The following is a 25,593-nucleotide window of genomic DNA, read 5'->3' as shown; positions in this document are numbered from 1 at the left end:
GTAGGCAGCATGGAAACTGTCCCCTACCAATTGGATGCTTACAACATGTGTGCATTATGGAGGTGGCGTTATGCTTCCGAGGGCTGAAGCATATATCAAGTAGATGCATGAATGTCAAATTTTTGTTTCTCTCACCCTTCAGTGTCCCCAAGAAACAGAAACCAGGGTGCCTCTTTTTTCTTCTCTAGCGGAGGCAACCAGGGCTCCCGTCTGCTTTATTTTGTTGTCACAGTATTATGGGGGAAATTGCAAAAATTAGACGGACTGAAAAACAAAACCCCAGATACCATGATACTAGTTAATTTCGTCTCTGAAACAGCCTGATATATTGATTTTGTGGTTTTCACTCTCTTAATAGTCACCAACCATAAAATCTAATTCAAAGTTAATGGCTTTGGTGCTTTTGAAAAATATATATAACACCTGTTGCTCATTATGTTTTGATTTCTGCTTACTTCAGAAATTGTGCTCCTTTTTCCTTTCCTAATGGAGGCACCAGAGCTTCTGCTTGGCTCAAGGAGCACCCAGAAGATCAAGGAGAGTTTCCTGCTCCCCCTTCTTCTTCTTCTTCTTCTTCTTCTTCTTCTTCTTCTTCTTCTTCTTCTTCTTCTTCTTCTTCTCATTTCTATACCGCTTTATATTTTTAAGACAAAATCTCAAAGCACTTTACAACACATTAAAAACATCAAATAAAACAATCCAGAATAAAACATTACTGTACCGAATAAAGTCAAATACATTTATACCTCGGAAGTCAAATGGAAACCGTTCCGGAAGTCCATTCAACTTCCAAAACGTTCGGAAACCAAGGTGCGGCTTCTGATTGGCTGCAGGAAGCTCCTGCAGCCAATCGGAACCCACAGAACTTGCATTGGACATCCGGGTTCCAAAGAACGTTTGCAAACTGGAATGCTCACTTCCGGGTTTGCGGTGTTCGGGAGCCAAAACGTTTGACTCCCAAGGCGTTCGACTTCCGAGGTACGACTGTATAAAGTATACATTCAAAGCAACATAATTAACAGGTAACTAAAATATTATCTTAAAGATTTCAAAATAAAACATCACTGAAGGAATTCAAGTATAAAATGCACATTTAAAACAGCACAGTTAACAAGAGAATGAAATATTATTGTAAGCATTGAACGTATGTACTTCTGTTGCTGCCAGTTCTCCCAGTGGTGGTTTATGGTGGGTGACGGTTGTGGAAGTTCAAGCTGGATGACCTGGGTCTGCACTAAGAGTCAGCCAAGATACTCTTGGTTCATTTTTATACCCTCCAAGGAGGCCTCACCATACAAGGTCATAAAATAGTTGATAATCACATTAAAATGGCACTGCCATTATTCATCATTTCCATTTCCTTGGTTAAGTGTTTGTTGATTTAAGCATTTGTTGAAGACCCTTTCTATGTTCTTTGGGGACGTGGCTCTTAAGGGGATGTTGGCGACTGTCCTGAACTGAGATCCTTCAGCACTCCACTGACGTCTGTGCTTTCCCTGCCTCCCACACAGTTTCCGTGTATAACTTTGATAAGACCAAGCAGTGCGTCGGCACGATGACTATTGAGATAGACTTCCTGCAGAAGAAGAGCGTCGACTCCAACCCGTATGATTCTGACAAAATGGCGGCCGAGTTCATTCAGCAGTTCAACAACCAGGCGTTCACAGTGGGGCAGCAGGTTTGTGGTCTTTATATGCGATTCTCACTTAGCATTGAAACCATTTCTCCCTTCACGGCCTAGGACCCTCGTACCTACAGGACCGCCTCTCCTGGTATGCCCCACGGAGGACCTTAATGTCCATATATAGCAACACCCTAGAGGTCCCAGGCCCTAAGGAAGTTAGATTAGCCTCAACCAGAGCCAGGGCCTTCTCAACACTGTCTCCGGCCTGGTGGAACGCTCTGTTTCTTGAGACCAGGGCCCTGCGGGATCTGATCTCTTTCCGCAGGGCCTGTAAGACAGAGTTGTTCCACCTGGCCTTTGGCTCAGAATCAGTTTGATTCCCTCCCCCTCTTTCTTTTTCCTTTCTCCTCCTATGAAGAGATTGCTCCCTAATTGTTTTAATGTTGTATCTTAATCTTTTAAATTGTATTTTAATCTACTTGTTTTTATTATTGGTTGTTAGCCGCCCTGAGCCCGGTCTTGGCTGGGGAGGGTGGGGTATAAATAATAATAATAATAATAATAATAATAATAATAATAATAATAAATTATTCTTATTCTGAGGACTCGATTACACCAATCTTGCAAATCGACAGCCGCAGTTCACTAGAAAGTGAATCTTTGCTAAGAAATCAGTTGCACGCTCTTTCTTTTATACAGCAAATGATAAAAAGAGTTGTTTGTAGGTGGATGGCCAGTACATTTTTTGTAGACTGGACCCTTTTGAGGATTTATTTGAAAAGAAGGGATTTTTTTTTATGACCAGTGTTAGACAAGGCTCTTTTTTAGAAGCCCATTCAAGGAGTTCTTGACCCAGGATAATGAGCTTGTATATTCAGGCAGAGTTTCTGCAACCACGAAGGATAAAAAAGAGAACCATGAAAGCTGAAATTCTGAGTTGCATTAAAATCAGAAGAATCCTTAGGTTCTGCGCTAGTACCCTTGAGGCTGGAGAGAACATATGCTTTTCATATGGTTTTTTGGCACTCCCCCCCCCTCCCAAAAGCCCTACAACTGGCCAGCATTTTGTGGTCATTTATTTCTCCCTCTTGGGTTTTTTAACCAAAAATGTTACTAAAGATTTTTGGCCTTCCACGAGTCTAGTGCCTCTTGTTTGTGGCTGGTGCCATTTAGACTGCAGAAAGATCCATATTTGAAGAATGAGTTTTCTATTAGTATATAGGAGGAGAATTAATAATAATAATAATAATAATAATAATAATTTTTATTTATACCCCGCCCTCCCCAGCCAAGGCCGGGCTCAGGGCGGCTTACAAACAATAATAAAAACAAGTTGAATGATTCCAACTTAAAAACAAAATTAAAATACAACATTAAAATATTGAAACATTAAAATGTAGCCTCATCGCAGGAGGAGAAGGGGAAAAAAAAAGAAAGAGAGGGAGGGAATCCACAGGCCCTGTGGAAAGAAATCAGATCCTGCAGGGCCCTGGTCTCATGAGGCAGAGCGTTCCACCAGGCCGGAGCCAGTGTTGAAAAGGCCCTGGCTCTGTTTGAAGCTAATCTAACTTCCTTAGGGCCCGGGACCTCTAGGGTGTTGCAATTTATGGACCTTGAGGCTCTCCATGGGGTATACCAGGAGATGCGGTCCCGTAGGTACGAAGGTCCTAGGCCGTGAAGGGCTTTAAAGGTCAAAACCAGCACCTTAAATCTGACCCTGTACTCCACCGGGAGCCAGTGTAGCTGGAAAAGCACTGGGTGAATATGCTCCCATGGCAGAGACCCCGTGAGGAGCCTCGCTGCAGCATTCTGCACCCGCTGGAGTTTCTGGGACAGATATGTGTGAAGGAGGCCAAAGCCAGGCTTGACAAAAGACCCAAGGATCTTGGAGTCTTATCAGAGCCTTTTGGATAGTCTATTGACATACTCATTCATTTCATTCTCTTTTACACACTAAGAGCATGATTCTTTTAAATCTGAAGTGCAAAGTCTACAAGATTTGGTTCAAAATCTTCTGCTTATTTTCTAAGAAGCCATAGCACCAGAGTTACTACCCAAGAAAATGCATTTTTGTACCTGGGCAAAGTTACAGATTGAAAGAAGTATGGTGCATCTCCTCAAATCAATTTATTACTCCCCTTCCCACACACAGAGAGACATTTTTAGAGTACAAAGGATCAGAATCGCCAAAAAATGCAGGCAGCATCTACCAGTTGCCAAACTGACAAAATATTTATTCAGTTTCTGCCCCACCTCATTCCAGCCATATGGGACAAATACAGTCGTACCTTGGAAGTCAAACAGAATCTGTTCCGGAAGTCCATTTGACTTCTAAAACGTTTGGAAACTAAAGCACGGCTTCTGATTGCCTGCAGGAAGCTCCTGCAGCCAATTGGAAGCCCCGTTGGACGTTCAGCTTCCAAAAATAGTTCGCGAACCAGAACAGTCACTTCCGGGTTTGCGCCATTCGGGAGCTGAAACGTTCAAGAACTAAGCTGTTCAAAAACCAAGGTATGACTGTAACAATAAAGTGGAAAAAAAGTAAAAACAGGATGACATATACATATATATAGGCATTGAAGGGACACGGGTGGTGCTGTGGGTTAAACCACAGAGCCTAGGGCTTGCCGATCTGAAGGTCGGCGGTTCGAATCCCCACGATGGGGTGAGCTCCTGTTGCTCGGTCCCTGCTCCTGCCAACCTAGCAGTTCGAAAGCACCTCAAAGTGCAAGTAGATAAAAGGGTACTGCTCCGGCGGGAAGGTAAACGGTGTTTCCGTGCGCTGCTCTGGTTCGCCAGAAGCGGCTTAGCCATGCTGGCCACATGACCCGGAAGCTGTACACCGGCTCCCTTGGCCTGTAAAGCGAGATGAGCGCCACAACCCCAGAGTCATCCGTGACTGGACCTAACGGTCAGGGGTCCCTTTACCTTTACCTATATATAGGCATTATCCCATATACCTTAGCCAGTTGTTAAAAGCCCACCCAAAGAGAAATGTCTTACAGAAGTGCTGCTTGATATTCACAGTTGGACTTGGTCAGACTTGTGAGAGGAAAAGTGCCTTGGTCTAGTGAAAGAGCCCATGGGGCAAACAGAGCCAGGAGTTTCAGAACCATGGAGAGCTCCAGTAAGCAACTTGCTCCAGCAAAGGCTAGAGGTGCAACTGAAGCCTTTTGAGCTTCTGGGTCCAATCTACCTTGCCTAGGCTCCATTCCCTTTGTAAAAACTTCAGTCCTTGAAAGGGCTGGCTTGCAGGGAGGCATTGCCTCTCCTCGCTGTGCTGTTGGACCGGTGTGATGGCTTAGGAGGGAGGGACCCAAATAAATCTTGCACTGGAGCTTCATATGTTTGTTGGCTGCCACTCTAGCCACGAAAATGCAGGCAAGTGTTTCAATAACCTTATTTTCCTTCACTTTGTTTGCACAGCTTGTGTTTAGCTTCAACGACAAGCTTTTTGGCCTCTTGGTCAAGGACATTGAAGCCATGGATCCCAGTATCCTTAAAGGAGAGCCGGCCACAGGGAAAAAACAGAAGGTAAGAACTGGATCTCCCTTTCTGAGCTACCTCAATGTAAATTGCAATGATTGGAAATGGAATATGTGAATAGAGTCCACTAATCCTGAGGCAATGCCCTGATTGTGGACTTTCTGAGAGCACCTTGTCACTCAGTGCTGGACCAACTGTAGCCTTGGCCGTATCTTAGCAAGGAGGTTCATCTTGGGTACAGTGATACAGAAATGCTGATCTGCTTATTTACACATGCGTTTCCCATCTTAATTAGTGGGGAACAAGCATCTGATTAATATCTCCTTTTCATTCTGCAAAATATACAAGCAAAGTCCCAACCCTGGGCTGTCAGGCTAGAATGATTCCATAATCTCACCCCCGCCAAGATAATCCTACTTAACAACGAAATCAATCCTTAAAAAAAATGGAGGAGAGAGGAAATGGGGGGCAGAAGATAATGGAAGACTGCTATACCTAGAGTTTAAAAAATGGAGTATGACTCGCCAGAAGCTTCTAGGAATTAATCTGAAATCCTCCCAAATGTGTCAGGAATATCCTTCTGCCAAAATGGGGAGCATGCTGGCTTGAATCAGCTTTTAATTAACCAGGGTTTGTGCCAATTCCACCCTCCCTGCCCCGGAGATCTGTGTTATTTCATAAAGAGGTAAATCTCTTTTACATCTTTGTTTTCGTTGTGCCCACTTTTATATATGGTGCCAGCACCCCACTGATTTGAGCGAAACAGCATTGTAGCTCTTTCTTCACCTGCCTTCTGTTCTGGCAGCTGATTTCCTTTCCGGAGCCCTGAAGTCCAGGTCCTTTCCCCTGTTTCCGCAGCTTTGAGACGGGGGCGTATCGTCATGAATAGGTCTTCTTTGACCATATGCCGCTAGGAATCTTGTTGAAGCTGAGCACCAGCTGTGCTGGGATGACTTCATCTCCTGCCGCCTGCTGCTTTCTGCTGCTATGGAGCTTGTTTTAATATAAAAATGGCCCTCTCTTTCCATTCTGAGGCTCTCTGGGGAACACGGAGCATGAGTGTCTGTTACTACTCTTCAAGGCTTTTAATTGCGGTTTTCGTTCATTCAGATCGAAGTTGGTCTTGTCGTTGGCAACAGCCAGGTTGCGTTTGAAAAGGCCGAGAGCTCTTCCCTCACTCTCATTGGTAAGTGTGGCCCTGGGGCAACAGTTGTGCATTCCAAGCAGTCTGTTGTCTTCCTTATCGGCAAGTCCATGGAAATTACCGTATTTTTCACCCTATAGGACTCACTTTTTCCCCTCCAAAAATTAAAGGGAAATGTGTGTGTGTCCTATGGGGTGAATGCAGGCTTTAGGAAGCTATCCGCAAGCCGTGGGAGCCCGGCGCGAAGTCGCACAGCTCTCCCATGGCTTGCGGAGAGGTGCCTGCATTCCTAAGCCTGGGCCCGGGCTTCGGGCAGATATCCACAAACCTGGGGAGACCGGCACAACTTCCCGCTGGGCTCCCTAGGCTTGCGGATAGCAGCCTGTTCTGGGGGTGGGAATAATTTTTCCCCCTTTATTTCCCCCCCCAAAAAACTAGGTGCGCCCTATGGGCCGGTGCGCCCTATAGGGCGAAAAATACGGTAGTAGTCCACAGCAGTAGTTACTCGCCTGTCTGCCCTTGCGTCCTTATCTACGTGACTGTCAAACATAAACCTGGGCTGTTCGTTCAAGTTGCATCTTCTCTCCCCTTTTAATTTTTAGCTAGTTTATATAGTGGTACCTGGGTTCTCAAACCCGTTCTAGAAGTCCATTCAAAAACCAAAGTGTTACAAAGCCAACCAGGGCGCCCATTCCGATAGAAAGTAATGCAAAACAGGTTAATCCGTTCCAGACTTTTAAAAACAACCCCTAAAACAACAATTTAACATGAATTTTACTAAGACCATTGATCCATAAAATGAAAGCTATAATCAATGTACTGCACTATAAAATAAATAAGGTAGTATGGTAGATGATAAAAATTAAAATTAATTTTTTTACTTACCTGCACTGATGATAGTCATTGTTTGGATGGGGGGCTTTTATCCATTTCCCCGCAATCAATCAATAGCTGAACTAGATTCCACACAGTCACAAAAAGAAATCAACCAAAAAAACCTCAAAAACAAAAACGCCAAATAAATAGCAAAAACAAAAGCACCCAACGTAATCCGTTCCAGAAGTCCATTTGACTTCTGAAATGTTCGGAAACCAAGGCGCAGCTTCTGATTGGTGCAGGCACCCCAGAAACAATAGCCAACAGCTGCATCGGACGTTCAGCTTCCGAAAAACGTTTGAAAACCGGAACACACACTCCTGGGTTTTGGGCGTTTGAGTACCAAGGCATTTGAGAACTAAGGTACCACTATTACTATTCCAGGTCCTAAAAAACCACACACACACACACACACACACACACACACACGTAGGTTGTATCTTGACCAGTGATTTTGGCTTCCTTCCTTTTCTTTTTTCAAGTGGAAAGATAGCAAGAGTGAACAGGAGGAGATCAAGACACATATCATAAAAGAGAATGACAGGGATTTTAAAAAAAAACTTTACTAGCTGTGCTGCAGAATAAATTCCAATGGCCAGCCACTCTGCAGGTAGCAAAAGGGAATTTCAGTAACAAAGGCCCGTTCTGTTGACATGCAAGGACCAGATGACAGCTGAGGCCTCCTCTCTGATTGCATCCTGTAGCCAGAGCTGGAGAAGGCAAAGCAGCAGGATTCTTTTCCTTGTCTTGCTGGCAGTAGCTGGCTGCTGGCATCTTCTGCTGGGGGCTGGGGTAGGAAAGAGCAGAGACAAGGTTGTAGCATCTCCCAGGGAGACATAGGAAGCTGCCATATACCAAATCAAGCCACTGGTCCATTAACCTTACCATCGCCCATTCCAGTTGTTCTCAAAGGGTATGGCGTGCCACACTGGTGTGACAAAAGAGGATAGCAAGTTTGGCAGGAAGATTCAAGGGTAATCTTTCCCCCCCCAATCAGCACATTTTTTTAAAAAAACAAAATTATGTTTTTCAAGTTCATACATTTCACTAATTTTACAATCATTTTAACATTTCAAAGCTCGACTTCCTTTCCCCTCTTTCTGCGGTTGCTTGAATTTATTTTTAATATCTTCTGCATATCCAAATTAACTTAATTGGTTCATTTATTCATCTACTTTAATTATATACGCTTACAAAACTGCAGGTTATTACAACAATCCTGCCAATGTTCTTATCTGTTTACAATTTATCTGTAAATATTCAATAAACCATTTCCATTCTTTCATAAAAGATTCAAGGATAATCAAAGAAACATTTGAACATTTCAGTGTAGTATAGTATCAATTTTTTTATTTTATTTGCGTAATATGGATAGATACCTTTTCAACACGAAAGCAAGAGTGTCAAGTGTGTGGAAATGATTCGTGTTCTTACGTAGCTGCATTGTTTTATAATTTTTGGATATTGTAAGATAGTTGTGTTCTAGCTACAAATAGAACTTCTCAGCTTGTTTTTGTTTTCCAATGTATTTATATATATATTCTGAAAGTGTGGCCCTGAGGAAAAAAAGATTGAGAATCAAAGTTTGGTCTGTTCAGATTAATGGCGGTAGCTCTCCAAGGTCCTAGACAGAAACCTCTAGTTAAAATCCTTTTTAAATCTTGTGGATTCAACCTTCATTCTCCTCAGCCTTTCATTATTAAGAAAGGAGAGAGTGCCCCCTATCACCACAAGAGATCAGTTGCGATTTGAGCACTCTCACCAGCCAGCTTCGCCAGTTGTGGTTTTGTGTTAGCCGCCTCAAGTTTTATTCGTTCAGATATATAGGTAGCCAGCCCAGCTGAAAAATCAACACGAGACTGCGCAAACAGTCAGCTCTGGAGTAATAAATTAACTTCAAGAATTTCCACACTGTAGGTGATACTGTAAAAAGGTAAAGGAACCCCTGACTGTTAGGTCCAGTCGCGGATGACTCTGAGGTTGCAGCGCTCATCTCGCTTTACTGGCCGAGGGAGCCGGCGTACAGCTTCCGGGTCATGTGGCCAGCATGACTAAGCCACTTCTGGTGAACCAGAGTAGCGCATGGAAACGCCATTTACCTTCCCGCCTGAGCGGTTCCTATTTATCTACTTGCACTTTGATGTGCTTTTGAACTGCTAGGTGGGCAGGAGCAGGGACCGAGCAACGGGGGGCTCACCCCATTGCGGGGATTTGAACCGCCAACCTTCTGATCAGCAAGTCCTAGGCTCTGTGGTTTAACCCACAGCGCCACCCGCGTTCCTAGGTGATACTGTACCCTTGAATAAAATACTGTATAATAGCTTGCATCTATGCCTGTCTGTCCATCTAGCTAAACAACAACAACGTCCTTCCTCTTTTATTTTACAATTACTCCTCACTACAAATCTTCCTTCAGGCTATATTTGCATTTGCCAAATTCAGGAAACACTTAATGGGGGCGTGCACGTTGCCCTTGTGTCCTTCTCTAACCATATTCAAATAATATTTAGTTTTGTGTTCTTGCTAGAGCCTAGCAAGCAGCCCTGGCTCTTAGCTCCATGGATATCTCTCCCCTTAGTAGTTGCCTGGCATTATAATAAAAATTTATTATTATTATTATTATTATTATTACTCTTTCGATGCTCCTTTCCTTTCACACCGTGTAGGCAACAGGTGTTGCATGAAGCTGATAAAAGTGGGGCAGGATGAGGCCCAGAGGCAGGGCATTCATCAAGGTAGAACCACACAGAATAGCGGCAGAATTTTGCCTTCAATTATGGGCTGCTGCCAAGCAGCAGATTAAGTGGGTGAGGTGTTGGCATGGGAAGGTTTGCTGAAACTTTCCGCCTCCCTGTAGCTGCTTTTCTCCTAGCTGGGCTCGGAGCAAGTCTTGTGGGGGAAGGTTTGTGGGAGAAAAGCTTCTGTGGGGGAAAAGAAGCTATGGTAAAACTTCCAAATTCCCAGGAGCTCTTTTAGGCTGAGGGAGTTGACCAAAAAAGGGGTTAGTTGAAGATATGGTGGTACCTTGGTTCTCGAGCTTAATCCGTTCCACGAGTCCGTTCGACTCCCGAAAACATTCGAAAACCAAGGTGTGGCTTCCGATTGGCTGCAGGAGGTTCCTGCACTCACGCGGAACGTTCGGCTTCTGAAAAATGTTTGCAAACCAAAACACTTTCGGGGTTGCAGTGTACTGGAGCCAATTTGTTTGGGAGCCAGGCTGTTTGAGTACCAAGGTACCACTGTATGCCCAAATCAAAGCGGAGTACAGTCGTACTTTGGTTTTCGAACAGCTTAGTTCTCGAACATTTTGGCTCCCAAACACCGCAGACTCGGTAGTGAGTGTTCCGATTTGTGAACTATTTTGGGAAGCTGAATGTCCGACGTGGCTTCCGATTGGCTGCAGGAGCTTCCTGCAGCCAATCGGAAACCGTGCCTTGGTTTCCGGACATTTTGGAAGTCAAACAGACGTCTGGAACAGATGCCCTTCAAGAACCAAGGTACGACTGTATAAGCAACCGAGGTGTGTCCCCGGGGAGAAGATAATGAATGGAAAAAGCCAAGTCTCATCCCAAAGGATAAGAATTAGGGCTTTTCCGGCAGCGAAGACAAGGCCCCCTTGGAGTGTTCAGGTGGGGCGAAGCTTAACTCTGCCAGGTCCCTCTAGAAGGATGGATATTCCACTCGGCTCCCCTTCGTGTCTCTTCTCGCTGCAGGAGGAGACAGGGCAGGCCGTGGGGAAGTGGGGTTATGCCAAAGCATCCAGCAGGAACTTGCATTCTGGTTCTCACTCGTTCCCTTGAATGCCCACTTGCTCTCTGGCTCTCGTTCCTTTGTCCTCTGTGCTCGGAAGGTGCAGAGGAGCTGGCTGGGTGAGTGGGTCAAGCCGGGAGGAAAACTGCTCTGCATGGGCCCCTTTTTAGCTGCTTGCATGGCTGGAACAGGATAGGGTAGGAGGAGCTGCAGGGAGCAAAAATTATGCAAGAAAGAAGAGAAATACCTGTATTGGGGAGGTAGGTGTGAGGGGTAGGGAACTGATCAAATCTAATGGAGCCTTTACTTGTGGTGGGGGGTATCAAAAGGAGAGTTGATAGACAAGGCTGAACTTTTTTAAAAAATTAAAGGTTCAGTGACCAGGCAGTCCCAATTTTGGGTCCGGAGAAGTTGAAATCTGTTAGCATGTATACAGTCGTACGCCGGAAGTCGGACGGAATCTGTTCCAGAACTCCGTTCGACTTCCAAAACGTTCGGAAACCAAGGCGCGGCTTCTGATTGGCTGCAGGAAGCTCCTGCGGCCAATTGGAAGCTGCGGAAGCAGTGTCGGACATTTGAGTTCCAAAGAACGTTTGCAAACCGGAACAGCCACTTCTGAGTTTGCAGCGTTCGGGAGCCAAAACGTTTGACTTGCAAGGCGTCCGGGATCCAAGGTACTACTGTACGTTTCTTCAAATCGAGCAGTTTCTATTACTTTGCATAATCTATTCTGATGTAGCAAGGAGAAGCAAGGGTCTCTAGAGAGAACTGGAGCCCCACCCCAACCACTGGAAATCTTACTCAGCCGCACTTCTGACTTCTGAGATTTCCACAAGTGTTGGTTGCAGTGGATCTCTGCAGCCATAAGTGCCAGAAATATCACGGCAATGCACAAATCCCTGCTCTTACTTACTCATCTCCACTGACTGTGAAAAAGTGCCCTGTCAAAATCAGCTTTTGGCTAAGCAGGGCCCCTCTGTGCTGCCTTTGCAATGTGTTTGGGTATGATCTTTTGGGACCTATTGTGAAATCAGGGCTACTCTATGCTAACCGGTTGGGAAAATGACAATGATGCTTTTCTGCAGCTCTTCCTTTTTGATTTGGACCTGGGGAAACCCTGCCCATGTGGCAGTTAGACTTCACAGTTGCAGGTTTCTGCACCTGGGTGTGGTAGTACTGCAGGGTTGGCATTGAAATTAGCCTCCTTGTGCTGGAAAGCGGGTTCTGCTGGTTTTTGTTTTTCATCAGCATCAATCAACCCACAATCTAGTTTCAACTTGGATATTATTATTGGTGCGTTGTGTACCCTAATAGATGGCCCTCATATATTTAGCACTCATATATTTAGCACTGAGTTAGCGCAAGGTGCTGGTGACTACTTGAGTCGAAACCTTTGCTTTTTCAAAATCAGCTGTGTGCTAATTCCAGCAAGATCTGCCTTGCCTTGCCTTGCCCTGCTTTAAGTGGCTTGTTCTGTTGATAACATCATTTGCGCACATTTAAAACTGCACTCTTTAACAAGGCAGTATTGTAAAATCGGACTCTGGAATCAAGCGAAGAAAGTTTTTCTGAGCGAATGAATGGCCCCAGACATGTTGCTTTCAAATTTTAAAATACGGCCCACAACCAGCGTGTGGCAGCAGAGAATCAGAAAAGTAAAAGGTAAAAATTAAGCAGTCTTAAGAGGCCAGCTAACTCTGGGAAGAGGTTGTATGATTGCAGCCATCCTGCAGGAAACAAAATAAATGAAAACACCAAAAGCCTGCAGACGAAGACTGGCTGAGCTCTTTAAATCAATACATAAATCGCTACATGTGTGCCTCTTTCAGGTCTGCCACCGCTCCTTAGTGTTGATGGATCACAAAGCTACACCCGTATAGCAGTCGGAATCACGGCAGGCAGAATTCACTTGGCTCTAAAGCACTCTGTATGTGAAGCCTGTGGCCCTCCAGAGGCTGATGGGAATTGTAGTTCAACAACATGTGGAAGAGAATCGCAGGTCCCCCATTCCGGCTGCAAACCAAGCAGTCCTAAGCTCACTTGGTGGCATGGCTCCTTGGCCCTCGTTCCCTTGCCTCCTTCCTTCCTGCCAGTTTATATACCCCCACATGTTTCTAGAGCAGGGGTCAGCAAACTTTTTCAGCAGAGGGCCGGTCCACTGTCCCTAAGGGCCGGACTATATATTTTTTTTGGGGTGGGAATGAATGAATTCCTATGCCCCACAAGTAACCCAGAGGTGCATTTTAAATAAAAGCACACATTCTACTCATTTAAAAACACCAGGCAGGTCCCACAAATAACCCAGAGATACATTTGAAATAAAAGGGCACATTCTACTTATGTAAAAACACGCTGATTCCCGGACTGTCCACGGGCTGGATTTAAAAGACGATTGGGCTGGATCCGGCCCCTGGGCCATAGTTTGCCTACCCATGTTCTAGAGTCTAGGCCCTGTGTAGCTCTGCCCCAAACCTACCCCCCCCCCAACCGCCTTAGCACCTCTTTTTATTTCCATATCTCCTGCATCCTTGATTTGCTGAGGTTCTCCTCTGTTCAGGCCATGACCTACTTTGCTCACTTTTTAAGGCCCCTGTCTCATGACCACCTTCCTAACACTCTTGAACCCATATCATACAGGCCCTCCTGACCTCAAGCGCTGCTGAGTTTCGTTTGAGCCACCTCTCCCATTTGCCCTTCCTTGCCTCGACTCTGGCCTTTCTCTGCCCTTTCCTTTGAGCATTCTCTGTGGCAACCTCTTCTCCACCTGTCTCTGTCTGCTCTGTAACTTTCCCCAGCCTTCTTGCATCCTGTCTCCCTGTCCTCTAGCTTCCCTACCTCCCAGCGCCTCTTCCCTAGTCCTCAGCTAGCCTTTGTGTCTGCGCGGTTGTAATTAAATCCCAGCCAAACTGACAACTTCCCCTTCCTTCACTGAAGCTGGACTACGGCTAGCAGACCATTTTTTGCTGTTAAACCAGGTCAGCTAACCAGGAGGCATCACCTCTGCATGTGCATTGCAAGATAAAATACAGAAAGGGGACTTGCTGTGCTTTTGTTGGGGCTGTAAATTGGGAAACAATAACACAGAAGATAAAAGCAACTTTAAGGCTGGAGAGTAATTTTACGCCCTAATTATTATTATTTTTTTACCAACCTATCCAAAAGATGCTGTTTCTCCCGGTTTTTTTCTGATGCTTTTTCATACCGGGTAATTCTCTGCTCTGACCAGAGAATGGAATGGTGGTACAAAGATAGTAACTGGTTTCCTTTCTTCAGAAGAAAACAGTACAGTCATACCTTGGAAGTTAACAGAATCCATTCTGGAAGTCTGTTTGACTCCCAAAACATTCAAAAACCAAATCGCAGCTTCTGATTGGCTGCAGGAAGCTCCTGTAGCCAATCAGAAGCCCCGGAATCCCCATCGGACGTTCGGCTTCCAAAAGAACGTTTGCAAACCGGAACAATCACTTCTGGTTTTGCGGTGTTGGGGAGCCAAAACGTCCGAGTTGCAGGGCGTTCGACAACCAAGGTACGACTGTATTGTTTTTAGGGTTTCTATGTGTTACACAAATGTAAAACGTTATGCATTCTGTTGAAAGTCAGTTCTAAAATGTAATAGAAATATACCGCTGTTATAATAAATAGAATTAAAAAACCAAACATACTGTAATTTTAAAAGTCGCTTGAGTCATTTAGGCTGCATTCCTATAGTCACCTACCTGAGAGTAAGCTCAACTGAACGCAACAGGGCTTGCTTTTGAGTAGATGTGTATAGGACTTGCTGGCTACCTTTTCCAAAGAAATAAATCAAACAAAAACCCACTTTCCCCTTTGATGTCAGGACTACTGCAGTATTGATTTCTACTTACAGTACTTTCAACGTGAAATCAATTATAGGGTCTAGACCAGCAATGCCTGCTACGTGTTCTATATCATCTGTGGCTTCCCTATGCTGCAGTTAAAAGTATATTTAAAACGACAAGAGTGTATTGGCTCCTAGTGCTTGGTGTGTGTTTTTCTTCCATGGAAGAGAACGCTCCTTTCCACACCCTCAAGTTAGCTCAAGTATTTGATCAATTGCTTAAATTAATTGTCAGTCATCAGGATTGATCCTTTCCTATGATGTTCTCTCTCCCCCCCTCCTTCTAAATATGGAATGCATTTAGCTCACATCTTTGTAATCTTTACAATTCTGCAAGGACATCAGGGTTATCATCCCCATGTTAGATTGGTAGTATGGGGCTGAAGCTGAGATATGGTTGCCTTTCTGGGTCCGTTCAGCAGATCCAAGGCTGAACTGAGATGTGAATAGATACTTTCTGCTGGGCTGGATTAACCATTTAGCAAAATAAGGGCATCAAGGGAAGAGGGGCACCACAGAAATTTTCCATTGCTGTTTTTTTTTTTTACATTAACAGTCACAAATTGCTCATCTGAGCATTCATTTTCTCAGCTGAAGTACAGTCGTACCTTGGTTTTCAAACAGCTTAGTTCTCGAACATTTTGGAAGTCGAACGGACTTCCGGAACGGATTCCGTTCAACTTCCAAGGTACGGCTGTATATTAAAAATCCCAACAGAACAACTATTCAACAAGGCAGGCTCGAGGCCTTATCTCTACTAAGTATGGAAGCAGATGTGTATTATGTAAGATTAGTTTTGACAATCTGAGCAAAGACTTTGCAATTAGAAAAAGTAGGAGAATTTTTTATCAAATATAAATAAATTGAAAGTAGACAAAAATATTTTCCATCTTACTGTAGGCTTTGTTTTATTTCAAAAAATAGAAATTTATTTTGCTGGTTGTTATTGTTTATATTTTGAATTAGATATATATGGGGGCACCGAAATCTTTTAAGTGCTTAGGGTCTCTAAAGGTCTTAATCCAGCCCTGAATTTGTGGCTCTTGTTCTTAACCTCTATACACACACACACACACACACACACACACACACAATCTACACTGTGTTCAAAGTTTGCTTTAGCATCTTGCACACAGGAAACAGAACTCTGCAACATTCCCATGCGCTGATTGAATTTGTCATCCTTGAGCTGTCTCCTTTCTCCTTTCCCACAGGCAAATCCAAAACCAGAGAAAACCGCCAGTCAATCATCAACCCTGACTGGAACTTTGAGAAGATGGGCATTGGGGGTCTTGATAAGGAGTTCTCTGACATCTTCCGGCGGGCCTTTGCCTCCCGAGTGTTCCCACCTGAGATTGTGGAACAGATGGGTGAGTACCAAAGCTGAGGGAGAACGAAATCCCACAATGGTGTACAAGGGGGTCTCACAAAGGATGATGACGTAAAGGTAAAAGGTAAGGTAAAGGACCCCTTGGTGGTTAAGTCCAGTCAAAGGCGACTATGGAGCGGCAGCGCTCATCTTGCTTTCAGGCCAACGGAGCCGACGTTTGTCCACAGACGACTTTCCAGGTCATGTGGCCAGCATGCCTAAACCGCTTCTGGCGCAATGAGACACCATGATGGAAACCAGAGCGCACGGAAATACCTATTTATCTACTTGCACTGGTGTGCTTTCGAACTGCTAGATCGGCAGGAACTGGGACAGAGCAATGGGAGCTCCGTCGCGGGGATTTGAACCGCCAGCCTTCTGATCGGCAAGCCCAAGAGGCTCAGTGGTTTAGACCACAGCGCCACCCGCTTCCCACGGATAGTGATGTACAAAGGGGGTGAAATAGGAGATGACTAAGATAGGAGAGGAGAAGTGACAGGAGCAGGAAATGTGGAAAACTCAAGACATGCAAGCCACGAGGACTATCAAATATTACAGCATTTTGCCCCCCTTCTCCCTTAGGCAGTGGTAGCTAAACAAAACAGGGCAGTCTTTTTTTTAGGGTTTGATTTCATGGAGTATAAAGATGAAGTGGAGATTGGAGCAGTGCTTGGTTCCAGGCAAAATCAAATTATACGCCTGAGCTGAACAGCCAGTTATTGCCTGCTGGGTGCCCACTGTGCTTGAGGTTCCTTCTGTGCAACTATTGCAGGCGAACCCTAGGGATTTCACCTGGTTTGGCACCAAAATGGAACGGAAGGGCTCCTCCCGTTGGTTACGGCAGCCGCTGAAAGCAGCTTGAATTGCTAGTGTTAAATTGATGGGATTCCCTCTGAATAATCGAAGCCACAAGATGGGGTGCTGTAACCCACTCTGCTCCGTGCAGCTTCTTGGCTGGCTGGTTCCCATAACTCCAAGTTCATCAAAATGCCTGAGCCTGCAACACTAACTTGTATCTACTCAGGAGTCCCATTTAACTCAGTGGGTCTTACTCCCAGGTAAATGAGATTGGGATTGTAACCCGAGGCATGTAACTGGAGGCACCCTTCACTCTTAACCTCAACCTTATGCGGTTAGAGCAGAGCTTTCCAGACTCTTCATGTTGGTGACACACTTTTTAGACAGGCATTTCAGGATGCAGTAATTCAGTTTTACTAGCAAACTGGAGGTTAAACTAACCCCTTTCCAGTCCCAGTAGGAGCGTTTGTGTGAAATACCTACAAGGTAAAGGACCCCTGGATGGTTAAGTCCAGTCAAAGATGACTATGGGGTTGCTCCGCTCATCTCACTTTCAGGCCTAGAGAGCCGGCGTTTGTCCACAGACAGCTTTCCAGGTCATGTAGCCAGCATGATAATACTGCTTCTGGCGCAACCGGACACTGTGATAGAAACCAGAGCTCATGGAAACGCCCTTTACCTTCCCACCACAGTGGTACCTATTTATCTACTCACACTGGCATGCTTTCGAAGTGCTAGGTTGGCAGGAGTTGGGACAGAGCAATGGGAGCTCACCCCGTCACGGGGATTCGAACCACTGACCTTCTGATTCGCAAGCCCAAGAGGCTCAGTGGTTTAGACCACAGCGCCCACCCGCATTGTAAGGGTGGTATACAAATATACCGAACAACAACAACTTGGGAGCATCCCGTGGAATTGATTGGCAGTGGGTTCAGGTCTTGGAATGAGCTTGCCTCCAGTGAACCTACCATACTAGCAGCTCATTTTCTGATACCCCTTTGTCCATAACAACTTCTTCCCAGTTTTACTGTAAAATATTGAACTTTGACATTTGAAGATAGAATCCTCGTGCTGTTCCAGGGAACATATAAATGAAGCTTTAGAAGCATCCAGATGCACAGTGGAAGTATATGGACTTGCCAATCAGTATCTGTTCCTGCCAGGGTCATTGTTGTTCCTGCTGAACGCTTGTTCCTCACCGTGCTACGGCCCACTTCGAGTTGGACGCTTGCTGCCTCGCAAGCGGAGCTTTAAGCCTTCCATCCCAGTTCCCTTTCTCTTCTTCGACAGGCCTCCCTTAGGCGAAAGAAGCTTATCTGAAATTTGAAGAAAAGTGCCGCTTCCTGACACTCATCCTTCCCCCGCCGTGCATTAGTTATGACTTGCTCTTCCAACTATATTTCAGGGCTCAGATGCCAGGTTGACATCTGCTTGGGTCCGCCGTAATAATTCATGAGGGGGAGGGAAAGGAGAAGAAAGCCATTCCTCAGCCCTGCGCAAAGTAGCAGTCGCAGATCTCCCCCCAAGAACCCCTTTTGTGTTTTCTCTCTCTCTCTTGCCTTTCCCTGCTCTTGTGCCTCACAAGTGAGCAGCAGTAAATATGCCAGCTGCACCTTGGCCAGATTGACCCATCTTGCATTTCTGTTTGCTTCAGTGTGGTTTCCACCAGCTCTTATGAAAGGGAGGAGGAGAGAAGGAGTTTTATAAATCCACTTCAGCGTGCTACATCTGTGAGGCGGTGGGTTTTGGGGGGGCCATTAAGGCTGGCCCCTGGTGGGTCACACAGCCCCTGGTGGGTCACACAGCCCCAGTAAAGCGAACAGGTGTTGTACAAGAGTACGGAGCAAAACTAGGAAGTAACTACCGTATTTTTCGCTCTATAGGATGCACTTTTTCCCCTCCAAAAATTGAGGGGAAATGTGTGTGTGTCCTATGGAGCGAATGCAGGCTCCTTGGCTTCAGCGATAGCAACGCGAAGCCTCCAAAGCGCAGAGGGAGCACTCCCTCTGTGCTCCAAAGGCTTTGCGTTGCTTTTGCTGAAGCCTGGAGAGCGAGAGGCGTTGGTGCGCACCAACCCCTCTCGCTCTCCAGGCTTCAGGGATAGCCGCGCGCAGCCCCTCCGGCAGGGAGAGGCTGCACATGGCTATGGCTTCTTTAGCCCCGCGCAGCCTCTCCCGTCAGGGAGAGGTTGCGTGGGGCGAAAGAGGAAGCCAAAACAGCCAGCGGGATCCATCCCGCTGGCTGCCTTGGCTTGTGACATAGCCGCGCGCAACCCCTCTGGCTCTTTGGGGCTGGGGGGGGGGAATAAGATTTTTTTTCTTGATTTCCCCCCCCTAAAAACTAGGTACGCCCTATGGTCCGGTGCGCCCTATGGAGTGAAAAAAAGGTAAGTTGTCTTGAGCCCCATCCCCAAATTCTAGAAGACAGTGGGTAGCCGTGCTCATTTCTTGTGGCAATAATGCGAATAAATCCATCACGGAATAAAGTTTTGTGGACATTGATGACACAGTAGGTTTTAGTCAATAGAAGATCTTGCCATAATATGTATTAAAGGAACCAAAAACCTCTTTGCTGCTTTCTAGATTGGACTTGAGAGAGAGAGCCCAGAGAGGTGTCTTTCAGCATCCATGACTTGCTGGCTTGCTGGGGTACATAAAAATGAATGGAGGAGGATGGAGGGGCCCTTGGATTTGACATTATGCCTGACCGTCCTAGTGGTAATTAACGTAGCAAAGTTTCCATCCTCTAGGACAATGGAGGGGTTTGCTCCCCAATTATGAGGGGGAAATTGAACTGGGTAGCAGCCTAAAACAGTTTTGGGCTGGGTGTTTTTGTGCTCTGCCTACGGTGGCCTGTCCCATTCTGCTTCCTTCCATTTCAAGTATGGGTTTCCGGCTAAGACCTGGGACATTCCTGTTTGTCCTCACTTATTATAGTGGCTGGTTACAGTGGCAGAATCACTAGTGCTCCATGACCTATCCTAAGCCAAATGTTGACAGCCCTTTGAATTGGTTCCTGCAGAGATTTTGTCTTCCAGCGTAGTTGCTCTTGCATGTTGTTGTTGTTTAGTTGTTTAGTCATGTCCGGCTCTTCGTGACCCCATGGACCAGAGCACGCCAGGCACTCCTGTCTTCCACTGCCTCCCGCAGTTTGGTCAAACTCATGTTGGTAGCTTCGACAACACGGTCCAGCCATCTCGTCCTCTGTCGTCCCCTTCTCCTTGTGCCCTCCATCTTTCCCAACATCAGGGTCTTTTCCAGTGAGTCTTCTCTTCTCGTGAGATGGCCAAAGTATTCGAGCCTCAGCTTCAGGATCTGTCCTTCCAGTGAGCACTCAGGGCTGATTTCCTTCAGAATGGAGAGGTTGGATCTTCTTGCAGTCCATGAGACTCTCAAGAGTCTCCTCCAGCACCATAATTCAAAAGCATAAATTCTTTGGCGATCAGCCTTCTTTATGGTCCAGCTCTCACTTCCATACATCACTACTGGGAAAACCATAGCTTTAACTATACAGACCTTTGCATAGCAAATACTAGACCGGAAGGTAAATTCTATTATCAAGTCAATCCTTTGGCATCTCACTTTTTTTTTTTAAACCAAGCTTCTGGCCCTTGCCTGTAATGCTAAGCTAAACCGTGGCTTATTTCAAATGTGATCACTCCTGGAGAGGAGATCCCAGCTCCTATGCTCCTCCTGCAATCCTCTGGCTATACTGCTCGAAGCTAAGTTATGGTTTGGCTTCGTGTGTTGTCCAAACCAGGGCTTGTGGTTCATACCCTCCCAGCAATCCACAAACTGTAAACTCTATAACAAACATTGGTTAAAACGGTGGAAAGGCTGCAGGACTGGAGAAGGGACAGCTGTGAACTCTTCTCTGGCTTAGCATTATGTGTGAACCGGCTCCTAGCTCCCCAAAGGGAAGCAGGGAGCAGCACCTTTTTGTGCAAAGGAGCAGGATTCAAATGTCCAGGGCCTTCTGGGACGCCTAACCATGGTTAGCCAATTGGTTTGTGTTACGTTGAGCCAGTGTGTCTCAGCGCTTTTGTTCTAGAGGAGACGGAGAAAGAGAGAGGGACTGGATTTATAGCTCTCTATTTGACTATAAGTACCACATTGGCTGAGGGACGCGGGTGGAGCTGTGGGTTAAACCACAGGACATGCCGATCAGAAGGTCAGTGGTTCGAATCCCCACGACGGGGTGAGCTCCCGTTGCTCGGTCCCTGCTCCTGCCAACCTAGCAGTTCGAAAGCACGTCAAAGTGCAAGTAGATAAATAGGTACCGCTCCAGCGGAAAGGTAAACAGCATTTCCATGCGCTGCTCTGGTTCGCCAGAAGTGGCTTAGTCATGCTGGCCACATGACCCGGAAGCTGTACGCCAGCTCCCTTGGCCAATAAAGCGAGATGAGCGCCGCAACCCCAGAGTCGGCCACAACTGGACCTAATGGTCAGGGGTCCCTTTACCTTTACCACATTGGCTGACAGTTGGCCAATGATGAGGGCCAGTCCTGATGCCTAAAAGGCTGCCTGCAATTGATGGCTGAAACTTAAGCCTCAGCGAGCTGCAACCCATTCCTGTGCTGGTGGCCTTTCCTATAATCTTCAAGCAGCTGTTCGGCCGCCTTCTCATTTTCAAGCTCTTAGTGGATGAGGCTGCTGGCATGTCTCCTCTGCGGCTGCGATTTTGCTAAAAGCCTAAAATTACATGATGAAACATAGTTATTATTATTTTTTAAGCAAGCAAGCCTTGAGTCCCACTTTTGGGCTCAAAGTTTTTCTGAGTGTGTGTGTTTGTTTTTAAAAATGTGTGCAATTTTTACTTCGTAGCCCAGGGCTTTTCTGTATGTGTGTTAAGAATTCCTGCTTTAATCTGATCTCCCCCACATTCCATCAGAAGGAGATAATTGTTCTGCAGTTCACATAAATCCTAGAGGTCCGTTGGTTCCAATTCATCTTCCTTCTTTGTTAACTTTTCCTGCAGGTGGTCTTAGGATAAAACATAACACTAGAGGTCAATAGACGTTATGCTAAGTGCATGACAGCCACCAGAAACAACAGTTGCTGTACTGTTGCGTAAAACATGTACATGATATCACAGCACTGTGGTGTGGTGTGAAGTTCCACTTCTTGACTCCTGCCATTGGACACCAATGATGTGTAATTTGAAAATCAGAACAGGGCACGGAATGTGAATGCAAGAGGGCTAACTGGGGTGGTGTTATAGAATGCTCTGGCAGGACTTTGCCATCTCCGCTGGCTCCTTGCTTGGCCCAGGTCAAAAAGTGCTGTTTTTTTATCTTTAAATCCCTTCTTGGTTTGGTAGTTGGACTATTACCTCTCCCTGCATGTACCTTCAGACATTTGCGGCCCTTCTTCAAGTGCCTCTGCGAAGTGAGATACGATAGGGAGCTGTGAGTGATGGAGTCTTTTTAGTGGTGGCTCCCAGTTTGTGGAATGCCATACTTCTCTTGGATGTCAGGCAAAGACCTTCTTTCCGCCCCAACAGATTGTACTGCTGTTCATCATATTGCTTTAGCTTTGCAGGCCATTCAGTTTACCTGCCCCCTGCTTTTAATTGATTTGTTTTGCTCTGGTGTATTAAATGGGTGTGTTTTGTTGCCTTTTATTACGGTATGATTTTTTCATTTGTGTTGACTTATTTTGCGCTGCGCACCACCCAGAGAACTTTCTTCTATGGGGCAGCCTACAAATGGCGTGCCCAAATAAACCAATGATGAGTTCCCTTTTGGCTTAACCCCTTAATTTTAATCCCCAACTAGAACCAGGCTGAAGTTTGCATTTGCTCATATTCAGCCCTTACTATCTTTGACCGTCTCTGCCCCTCCACCTGTTTTCTTCTGCACTGTTGAAATTGAGGACCTTACTGTCTTCAAACAAAAACACCTTGGAGGTCCCAGGCCACAGAGAGGTTAGGCTGGCCTCAACCAGAGCCAGGGCTTTTTCGGCTGTGGCTCCAATCTGGTGGAACGCTCTGTCACAAGAGACTAGGGCCCTGCGGGACTTGACATTTTTCTGCAGGGCCCGCAAGACAGAGCTGTTCCACCAGGCCTTTGGCAAACCTCACAGAACTCTAGCCCAATGGTTGCCATTAATCTGATTTGAACTGATTTTATAACGAACTAATTTTAGAATGTTGTACCATTTTACTGTTGTTAGCTGCTCTGAGCCTGGCTTCGGCTGGGGAGGGCAGGATATATATAAAAAATTATTATTATTATTACTATTAGCTAAAGAGGCTGGAGGCCCCAACCTCACGAAACTCTGTACAATGCTACGTACATTAATGAAGCTGTCAAAATGGGAGCATCTCCCACCTTCCCCCTCCCAACCCATTTTAGTGCCTGCCTTTTGTGGGTACACCTGTAGGATGATGAAATTATCAAATAAAGTCTGTTCTGTTCCCACTGAGCAACATTCCCAGGCTACAAATGTCACTTATGCATGCACCTGAGTAGTATGAAAAGACTGGAAGAGTCGGTGAGTAGGTTGGGAGCAGCTAATCCCATGAATGGCACCTGAAGCTGACCTTTACAGACCAGTTTCTCGAGATACAATGAGAGTACGGTTGTCTCTGTCTAATTTTCACCATATGTCAACCTGCTGAGAATTCCTTTGTTTGTGGGGAGCCTGCTACGGTGATGACAACGTTGTCTTTGGCCCTTGATTTATCTGTTGCTCTTATTTCATTGTTTGGCTTATTTGTTTCCTGTTGTGAGCGGGTGAGCAAGTAATTAAAAGCCTCTCGATAACCCTGGTGCCCTGTTAACGCGAGTGACCTTCGGTGGGGAATGGTCCTCGCGCTAGACGGAGGCATTCAGAAATGCCCACCCAGAGGACGAGGGTGAGTTTTGTAAGGTTCTTTGTTAACCACGCTGACATTTGGAGACACTGCCTGCCTTTCTCCCGGAGCGGAGATAAGCTACGAAGCCAAGTGTTGTCTCGCTGCAGGAGGAGCCCACGGCGCAGTCTCGAGCCGTGACATTTTCCAAGTTTGTCATCACTTTCCTATTTTGAATGGAAGCCTGTCTCCGTGTTCTCATTGCTTCCCATGTTGGCCAGGTGGGCGCGATTTTTAGAGGGATGCTCTCCAGGTGGAGAAGAGGTGAGGGGATGGGGGAAGCAAGACCAGCGGCAGAGAACATGTTTAGTCTCTCTCGAAGGTCCCAGGTTTAATGGATGGTATCTCAAGCTAAACAAAAGACGGCAGATCAATTTTCCCAGGCCACTTTTGAGTTGTGATGGCTTTTGTCCTCATAATGCTAGAACAAAGCTGGGGAGGGGAGATTATTGGGTTGCTTTTGTTTTTACTGTGCATTTTGTGTTTTTATATTGTGATTTTATGTTTTAAGCAGCCTGAGACCTGCAGATGTAGGGCGGTATAGGTCAAAGGTAAAGGACCCCTGGACGGTTAGGTCCAGTCAAAGGCAACTATGGGGTTGCAGCGCTCATCTCGCTTTCAGGCCGAGGGAGCCAGCGTTTGTCCACAGACAGCTTTCGGGGTCATGTAGCCAGCATGACTAAACTGCTTCTGGCGCAACGGGACACCGTGACGGAAACCAGAGCGCACGGAAATGCCCTTTACCTTCCCGCCGCAGCAGTACCTATTTATCTACTCACACTGGTGTGCTTTCAAACTGCTAGGTTGGCAGGAGCTGGGGCAGAGCAACGGGAGCTCACCCCATCGTGGGGATTCGAACTACTGACCTTCTGATTGGCAAGCCCAAGAGGCTCAGTGGTTTAGACCACAGCGCCCACCCGCATTGTAAGGGCAGTATACAAATATACTGAACAACAACAACTTGGGAGCATCCTGTGGAATTGTTTGGCAGTGGGTTCATTTTGCAGTATTGAATTAACAGATGGAGTTCGTCGCCACGAAATGTGGCGGTTGCTGCTCAGTTAGATCACTCTGAAAGGGGGATTAGAAACATTTCTAGAGGTTAATATCTGTGTTTTTAGGTGTTGCATCTAAAACAGAACCTCCCCTGTTCAGAAGCACAGGGACACAGGAAGTTGCCTTACACAGAGTCCGTCCCTTAGGTCCATCAAGCTCAGTGTTGTCCACATAGACTGGTGGCAGAGCTCCAGACTGGAGCACCTCTCAGCCCTACCTGGAGATGCCAGGGAAGAAGAAGAAGAAGAGTTTGGATTTGATATCCCGCTTTATCACTACCCGAAGGAGTCTCAAAGCGGCTAACATTCTCCTTTCCCTTCCTCCCCCACAACAAACACTCTGTGAGGTGAGTGGGGCTGAGAGACTTCAGAGAAGTGTGACTGGCCCAAGGTCACCCAGCAGCTGCATGTGGAGGAGCAGGGAAGCGAACCCAGTTCCCCAGATTACGAGACTACCGCTCTTAACCATTACACCACACTGAGCTATGGCAGTATACCTCTCAGTACTGTAAGCTGTAGGGAGGTTTGTTGCCTTCCTGCCCAGTCTGCAGGTGTCCCAAAGGCACATAGCTGCCATTGCTGGAAACAGGACGGAGCCTTGGTGGCAGAGCAAGGTGGTTGCTGTTATGGACCGGCTGGTTGCAGAGGATTGGTGGCAGGCAGCAGCTGGGGAATCCCCAAGGAAAGCCCCAGAGGAAGAAGGCTCAGAGCCAGGGGACTGGTGGTGGGACGACGATGAGTGGTCAGAAGGAGAAGACGGGGAAACGGAGGTGTTGG

The 25,593-nt window shown here is 46.2% G+C and overlaps 1 protein-coding gene across 6 annotated transcripts in view; it reads left to right on the top strand.

Moving 5' to 3' along the window:
- Window positions 1-25,593, top strand: part of NSF (N-ethylmaleimide sensitive factor, vesicle fusing ATPase) — a 109,960-nt gene that overhangs the window by 42,126 nt on the left and 42,241 nt on the right. For all 6 annotated transcript variants that reach the window (XM_083582864.1, XM_083582865.1, XM_083582868.1 and 3 more), the window contains exons 5-8: window positions 1,512-1,678; window positions 5,051-5,158; window positions 6,221-6,296; window positions 15,954-16,109. In XM_083582864.1, coding sequence (XP_083438990.1) covers window positions 1,512-1,678; window positions 5,051-5,158; window positions 6,221-6,296; window positions 15,954-16,109 — 507 coding nt within the window. The remainder of the gene's footprint in view (window positions 1-1,511; window positions 1,679-5,050; window positions 5,159-6,220; window positions 6,297-15,953; window positions 16,110-25,593) is intronic.

This window comes from Podarcis filfolensis, assembly GCF_964270895.1.
Source record: "Podarcis filfolensis genome assembly, chromosome: 13".
NCBI lineage: Eukaryota > Metazoa > Chordata > Lepidosauria > Squamata > Lacertidae > Podarcis > Podarcis filfolensis.
Note: the sequence above shows the minus strand (reverse complement) of the source record. Positions and strands in the feature narration are given on the sequence as shown.